This window comes from Phaethon lepturus, unplaced genomic scaffold, assembly GCF_000687285.1.
Source record: "Phaethon lepturus isolate BGI_N335 unplaced genomic scaffold, ASM68728v1 Scaffold54741, whole genome shotgun sequence".
NCBI lineage: Eukaryota > Metazoa > Chordata > Aves > Phaethontiformes > Phaethontidae > Phaethon > Phaethon lepturus.
The window spans coordinates 10,638-18,546 of record NW_010520939.1 but is presented as its reverse complement, the minus strand read 5'-3'; the positions used below and the strand labels follow the sequence as shown (position 1 = coordinate 18,546).

At 39.8% G+C, this 7,909-nt stretch overlaps 1 protein-coding gene across 1 annotated transcript; it reads left to right on the top strand.

Annotated features, from left to right (window-relative positions):
* Positions 1 to 817: 817 nt before the first annotated feature.
* Positions 818 to 7,362, top strand: RWDD3 (RWD domain containing 3). The gene is made up of 4 exons (XM_010297538.1): positions 818 to 851; positions 5,628 to 6,112; positions 6,799 to 6,914; positions 7,011 to 7,362. The coding sequence occupies exons 1-4, from the start codon at positions 818 to 820 to the stop codon at positions 7,123 to 7,125; spliced, it is 750 nt and encodes a 249-aa protein (XP_010295840.1). The 3' UTR covers positions 7,126 to 7,362.
* Positions 7,363 to 7,909: the final 547 nt, after the last annotated feature.

The following is a 7,909-nucleotide window of genomic DNA, read 5'->3' as shown; positions in this document are numbered from 1 at the left end:
CCCGCCCGGCCCCGAGAGGAGGTGCTCCAGGGCCGCTCCCGGGGGGGAGGCTCTCCCAGCCCCGGCAAGGGGTGCGGCCTCGGGGCGCCGGGCAGCAACGGCTTAATCGCTTGCTATTAGCGGCAGCGCCGGAGATGGGCGACTCCTCGCCTGTGCCTGTCTTGCTGCGTGTCTTTGCTGGCGGCCTCTTTGCGGGGGACAAAGCCTAGCGCGTCCTGCTCGCGTGTCACGAGGGACTTTCTTCATTCCCGCCGTTTGCGGTGGGTGCGGAAACTTGCGGTGGGTGAAGGGCAGCAGTGGGAACAGGCTGGCTGCTGTTTAGGTAAATAAGCAGCTGCATCTCACACGTGTAACAAGACCAGGTGTTTATCCTGTAGTATTTAATAGGGGTGCAGCTGCTATGCATAAGAAGCCTGGTGTCATCTCTGTGTTTTTATGGGGGTAGGGTAATAATTCGGGCCTTACGATGTGCTGTATGTTCTCTGGCTTCAGCAATACTCGTATGGCTGTAGGTTTTACAGGGTGCTAAGGCTGATCTTCCATGTTTGCTGTAGGTAGGAAGGTGAGAAGATTGGTAGTGCTTGCTCCCATCATCTGCTGGTTGCTGAAGGCTAGGAACACAGAGTAGACACCCTTACTCCATGTTTTTGGCACCAGCTATGGTGGCCTCTGATGAGAATGAAATTTTAAGAGATGCCTTTTATCAGTTTGTGTCGTCACAGTGCTGTGAAGATGCCCTTTCAGCAAGGGAGAATAAATCTCAGTAGTTCCACTGTACAACAGCAGTTACTATCAGTCTTAAAGTGTCAGGTGGGCCATGCAAGTGGTGCATGCCTGTTCACGTCCAGAGCGTAAGTAAATTTTGATTAGTGACTACCACAGATGTGACAACACACACACACACAAAAAATACGCCTATATTCTGTATCACTTACTGTTCCCTGGTGTCCTGGGAGCTATTGCAGCATACTGCCCAGCTCCCCAATGGAGCAACAGCCAGCAAGCAGCTTCCTGCTGGTTGGACTGTATTTAAGTCCCTGTTAAAGATGGATCCAGTGCCCTGCTGTCAGATTTTTGTCTGCCTGTGTATTCAGGCCAAAATAACTTGAATTGATAAGGAAACACTTTTTTACTGTGCGTGTGACTGAGCAGCAGAACAGGTTGTCCAGAGAGGTTGTAGAGTCACCATCCTTGGAGATATTCAAAAGCCATCTGGGCAGCCTGCTGTAGGTAGCCCTGCTTGAGCGAGGAGGTTGGAAGATGACCTCCAGAGGTCCCTGCCAACCACAACTGATCTGTGATTCTCTGAAAATAACTTTTTGCTGCTTTGGTGTGAAATTATGTGTGGCTGCTCTCGAGTGTCTCACTGTAACTAAAAAGTTACTAAGCAACTAACTGCATAAACCTCAAACTTTTATTTGAAAATAGTTGTAGAAACAGATTCACACAGAACAGCAAGTGATTATTTGAAAAGAGGACTTTGCATGTGGACAGCCTCAGAGGGATGAAGACATTAATGGCTGCGTGGAGCACAATTAACTGTGGTAATCTAAAAGCAGAATTGTTTTCTGTCTAGATCTGCATGACACACCTCCTGCTCCACTGTGGGCAGGTAATTCTGCCATTTTATTTTTTTTTATTGGTATTTAGAAAATACAGTTGATAAAATGTTTCAACTGAGTTTCATTTTCTTAAAGTCAAAAAGTTCAGGAATGTTATTTCAGGCATAGTTTGAAAACACAGTATCCAGATTTAACTTTTTTTTTTTTTTTAAATGTGGACATATCTGAACATTACATATGCATGTCTGTTCCTCCAAATCCATTAGAGAAATATATGCACATTCTTCTTTGTGCTTCATATACAGAAAAATGATTTTGTGCTTATAAGTTCCCAGAATGTGAAAGGCTTAGAAACCTTCCTGGAACATAAAGTGTAGTGCCACAAGTGCACAATGGGAACAGGCTATTATATTTGTATTGATGTTATGCAACCTTTCAGGGCCTTTAGCCAGGCTGTGTTCCTGATATGTTAGGATCGTGCATATCTGGTTGATTTCTGTCATTTTCTGCTGGAATTGAAAAGCTTATTTACAACAATGATTATTGGTGGTTTTCTTACTTTGGGAATTCACTTTTTTGCATCGGAGGTACAAAATCCTTTAGTTTGTGTCCAGTTAACTTCTGCTGTATTCATTAGTTTATGCTTGCTCTACCTCTTCAAACCATATAAACTGTCATTGACAAAGAGTGCACATAAGTAACTTCCAGTAAGACTACTATGTTATGCTATCTCTAATACATTAAGAATGATTTTTTTGTAGATCCACAGGATCAAAAAGGAGGCCATTGGGGATTTATGGAGGAATGTAAGAAAATGCTTTTGCAGTTCTCTTGGTATGCTAAAAAAATTTGGCTTTCTGGAACATAACAATGAAGTATTCAGAATGTAAAATATGTTTTTGTCAAAACCAATGTGTTGATGAATTTAAGTAAACTAATTACGGCATATCTTTTTTTACCTTACATATCTATCTACAAAGATTAGTGTTACAGATAGAAATCCATAATTTACTTGTTAATCTGTTCTCTTCTGGTTTGCTCACCAAGCTTGCTATAAAAATATATTTATATATTCTAAGCTTGTACGTTAGTAGGTGCCATTTTCTGAATTTAAAAATAGACTGCATGTGCTGCATAAAATGCCTTTGGGCAGGAGAGGAGGGGGATATCTGTCTGGTTGATGTGGAACATAAGAGAAAACCTGAAGTATGCTAGAGCTAAATATACTGATAAGCATGCATCTATCGGGGAAAATGAGTTAAAATGTATTGAATTTAGTCTTATTAGCACATTAAATGCCAGCAGAACAGTCATACCCAACCTTTTATATCAGAAATAATCACCATTTTGCTGTGAAGACTAACTCAGACCTTGTAGTGTGTGCAAACAAAGGAAGTATTTCTTTAGAGCCTCGTTATGCAGGGTGATGGTGGTTGCTCTTTGTTCTGCCAGCTGTCTGCAATGCTGGTGCAGAAGGTGGATGCTGGAACGTTTAAATAAACTTTAGACACTGTAGCCTGACAAACGTTTCGAACCAATTCTCCTTTTTAAAAGTAAGTCTGAAGCAGATGTAAATGAGCACAGCTGGGCTTTTCGCAATGGCTCAGGGTGATACACCTTGGGATGCGAGGCTGCGCTGCTTCCTTCGGATTAGTTCATCATCACAGGGAAAGGTGTGAGATTGTTGCAGTCTTAAGAATATGATCACTGCAGCAGGAGGGCCTTGCCAAAGGGGCAAGGTTGGCCTATCTGTTTATCCCTCAGTTACTTCTAAGTTGGTGAGATCTGTTATGACAAGCTAGTGAAAAAATCCTAGGAGGATTATCAGAAAGGTAATGTGTTTTTCTGTTACTGTTATTAAGCTGGCAATAGAGTAGTATTCTTCAAGTCATTTATAGGCTATGCATTTTAAAATTTATTGGCAACATAGTTTAAAATAAAGTAATTCACGGGCAGTAATATAATAATGTTAATACTGTTCAGCCAAATGCAGCTTGCTTTCAGGCAGCTGTGTACCTGGTGTGGCTGCCCTGTGTAAGGGGCAGCTGGAAGGAGGTGGGTCGTCAGTCACTGTCTGTGTGCTGTCTGATGCTCAGGTGTGTGCCAAGACCCTCTGTGGCAGTCCAGAGGGTGCTGGGGGTCCCAGGAGGTGCAGAGCAGGCTTTTCTTCCTGTGTGCATGGTTGTATGTACCAAGCCTAGCGTAGTGGGCAGGGCAGCAGAAGACACAGATTGGAATGGGAAGGCTTGAAGTCATCCTGTGTAGCTACTGCCTGTGAGCGAGGGCCTCAAGCTACCGGATGGACACAGTAGAAAGTAGAGTCTTTTCCAAGGCTGGTGCATTTCTGAGGAATAAATGTGTATTAAAAATAGTCTGGAACCTCATAGGGTCTTAGAAGACTGGAGACCAAGTCCTGTGGGCAGGGCATGAGGCTTTGACAGGTAGTGTCTGTGGGTATGCGAATGGTTGGGTGCAATTTCACTGTATTTGCGTCCACTACTTTCAGCACTGGATTTGATTCCATTTAGGTAGCGATGGTGTGTAGATGATTGGAGACTTCTTCATAGTAATGCTAGAGTTTGATTTGGTTTGGAGAGTTTGCTTATTTTATTTTGTGACTGCTCTCACCTAGAGAGTTCTTTGTATGACCTAGCAAGGAGGTTTGGAAACAGCCCTTGGCTAAGCTCTCTAAAGTGCTTCTGTCTTTCCAAGCTACGTTTAGGTTCTTTCACTTATTTAGTAGGGTTCAAGTATAAAATTGTAGAGAGCACTGAGGTTGATTAGTGGCGTCAGCAATCAAACATAATCAAACATAATTCAACTGACTGTCATGTAAAGGAAGGTAAGATAAGGTAGGGGGAGAAGGTGGCAAGTCACTTCAAAAGAGATCCTCTGAAACTCTAATCTGACTTTCAAATCTGGCTTCTCCTGCCCTCATAGAATGAATCAACCTGACATTTTAGCAATTTTTTAAAGAAATGGGGTGAAGTGTTTAGAATGCATCAAAGGGGTGAAGCAGAGAACATCTGAAGAAGATCATCTTTTATCTGATACCCTCTTTCTTCATTGCAGAGGAGCAAAAAGTAGGTTAGGTCTTTGTCCCCACTTTTTGCTTCATGAAGTTTTGTGTTGTTTTTCTGTGAAACATGTTTTAGTCAAGAAGGTTTTATTGCAGGTATTGCTGCACATAACTTTCATATTCAGCATCTTTGATTATATGATTTATCAGGAGGATGTGGTCTTTTGCCCTTCCTGCTATGTTCTGTGTGTGTTCTTTTCGCTCTGAAAATAATTCTGTTCTGATGTAGACCAACAACAGATTTTGAGTAGATATGCAAGTATATATACACGTATTTTTATATAAGTATGTGTGTGTATATATATATGTATGTCTGTAGTATCTAGGGTCAGATGTACAACAGGCATGTTCTAATTATGACAATCCAACTGTTGTAGAGAAGTTGGCAGAAAAGAGTTAAGCATAGTTTCTCTGAAAGTTGTAAGAGACAAAGAATTTGACTTTTTTCTTTCTAAATCTCTCTTCAGTGTAGAACTGCTTTTGTCTCAAAAAATATTTTATTGTTTCAAAAAAATACTCAGGACAAGTCTGTTTGCCTTGTGCTGATATAGATGGTAGAAGTCCTACAGGTTTCTCTAGGGACAAAATTAGGGCAGTGCTGAGTCCATCCAGAAAAGTCTCAATTTTCAGTTGACCATACTGCTGCTATTGAGCTGTAGAAGGTGCCTTGCATGTTTCTGAGAGACAGTTCTTTATTACTGACTTGTCTAGACTCTGTAAGGGCCAAAAGGTGTGAACGCTTTTTAGGATGTGTTAATAACTTTCCTTCTAGTACGATATGGAAGTGTTTCATTTCAGGATTCCCTACAAGTAGAGCTTGAGCCATTCGTTGCAACCTGCCAGCCTGCAAAAAACTCCACACCCCTTATTTTATATAGAATGGCAGTCATTTGAGTTGAATTGTTAAAGAAAATAACATGACTTAATAACATGTCTGTATTTCAACTTAAGCAAACTATTAATGTTTATTTTTTTATACTTTCCAGAGACGCATGGAATCACATTTCGAATTCAAATCAATGTGAAACAACTGCCGGATACAGATGTACTTTTAAAGCTGTTATTTCATTTACCAATCAATTATCCATCAACTCTGCCAGATATTTCTGTTAACTCAGACCAGCTTACAAGGGCCCAATGTATGGATGTGAAAGATAAATTACTTGAACAAGCAAAGCAGCATCTTTCTGAACCTATGGTACACGATCTGATTCTTTGGATACAGCAGCATCTTAAATATGTCATTAAGCAACCGGCAACAGTTTGCAATGAAAACACTACTTTGTCAAAAGGAACAAGAACAGAGGATGGTATATGGATGCTCCTTTTGCATTTAGATCACATGAGAGCAAGGGCAAAATACGTCAAAACTGTGGAAAAATGGACTTCAGATCTAGGGCTGACTGGAAGACTGATGTTCATGGGCAAGATAATATTGATTCTTCTTCAGGGTGACAGGAGCAACATTAAGGTGCAGGAACAATGAATGTTGACTAGTTCTATCGATTTACCACTGAAACCTATGTGTCTGAATATTTTGTGTGTGTTTTCCTAAGATTAACAATTTTGGAAGCAGATTGATCATTAGGAGACCAGGAAGGCCCAACAACTTTATTCTGTATTTAAGAAAAAGAAGTTATTCTATGAGAAGGAAACCAATGATACCTGTAGACCTGTGGCCTGTATTGCTTTGTTTCCCACTGTAATTACACCTCTGTATTCCCTGTGTTTCCTGACTGTAATATGCCTAGGTTCTGTATTTCCCAAACACCCCAGAAAACAAAAAATTTGTGATGAGAAATTAATAACACATATTTCTAGCTCATTCCTGCCTCTTTCCTTGACTTAGACCATGTGGTGCTCCTACTGTATGCCTAGGCCTTGAACTTCCTGCCTGTACTTATGAACTCCCACTGCATTAGGCAGGTTTTTGTGGTTATATTGGAGAAGAATGTTTTGACTTTTCAAACTCATGTTCTCTGGATCACTTAAGACTCTGCTTAACTTGAAGATGATGAATAGAAACAGTCATGCACTTTTTGGGATGGATTGCTATGTTCTGTAAAAAATCTGTATGTTTTGTATGGATTTTTGCATTTTGCAAAACTTCAAAGATAGTAGGTGACATTTAATATTTTGTTCTCTCTTGTCATTTAGGAGTACTTGATTCTTCAGAAAACTTCTAAGGTAGATGTGGACTCAAGCGGAAAGAAATGCAAAGAGAAAATCGTTAGTGTACTGTGTGAGACAAAAGTACAGTCACAGCATAAAAGGTATAATTTAGTACTGTTGTGGATAGAAAAGTAACAATCGATAATTACACTCTGACAAATCTAGGCATATTCACGAGTTTCCCTTTTACAATGTAGGTTTCAGATGTTTGAAGTCAAAGAATATTCAACACTGGATGAGCTACAAAAGGAATTTGAAACTGCAGGACTTACAACTCTTTTCTCTGAGTTTGTGCCTCCCCTCTTAAAATAAAGAAAACACTGGACTCTTTGACCAAAGCAGTAGCTGACTGCAGATGCTGATGGAAGATAAAAGGACTAACTTGGCAAACACTGTTAAAGCTTTTCTGCAAAAAATGCCAGAAGTAGCCATCCTCTTGCAAGAAGGCGGCAATTCATACATTAAGAATTGATAAAGTTTTGACATGTATATATTGATAACTTTTTCCAAGGAATGTGGAGTTAATTGTATTAATTGCTTGAAAGCATGAGAGATTGGGAAGAAATCATGTTAAAATAATAGTCTTCTAGTTTGACTGTATTTTGCAATCCCTTCTTTTCAATGTTTTGGTTTTTATCTCTCGGGGTGGTGATTTTTCATAATAGCCTGCTAGGAAGCATGGTTAATTTTGCTTTGAAAGCTTATATGAAGATATTTCCTTAAAAAGCATAGCACACACAGATTTGAATACGTGAGGACAGCATATACTTACTATCCCTTAGGTGTTCATCTGCTAACTTCTCCATTTATTTGACTGTAAATACTACTGATTTAAAGAAAACGTTCATGTGACTTGGGGCCTGAAAAAACTTAGAAGTATCTTTTTGAATGTTAGTTTGTATTCTAAAATGTGTAAAAAAAATCCAAGTGGAGTATTTAAATTGTTTAAAAAGCTAAGGTAAAGCCTACTGTAGTATTTTCTGTGATAGTTTACAGATTCCTTTTTGCACTTTATCTGGTTTTACTGTCTGTGCCTCTTTAGATATCTTGATTCAATTAAACTGTCAGAGCGATATATATACAGACTTCAGTCTTC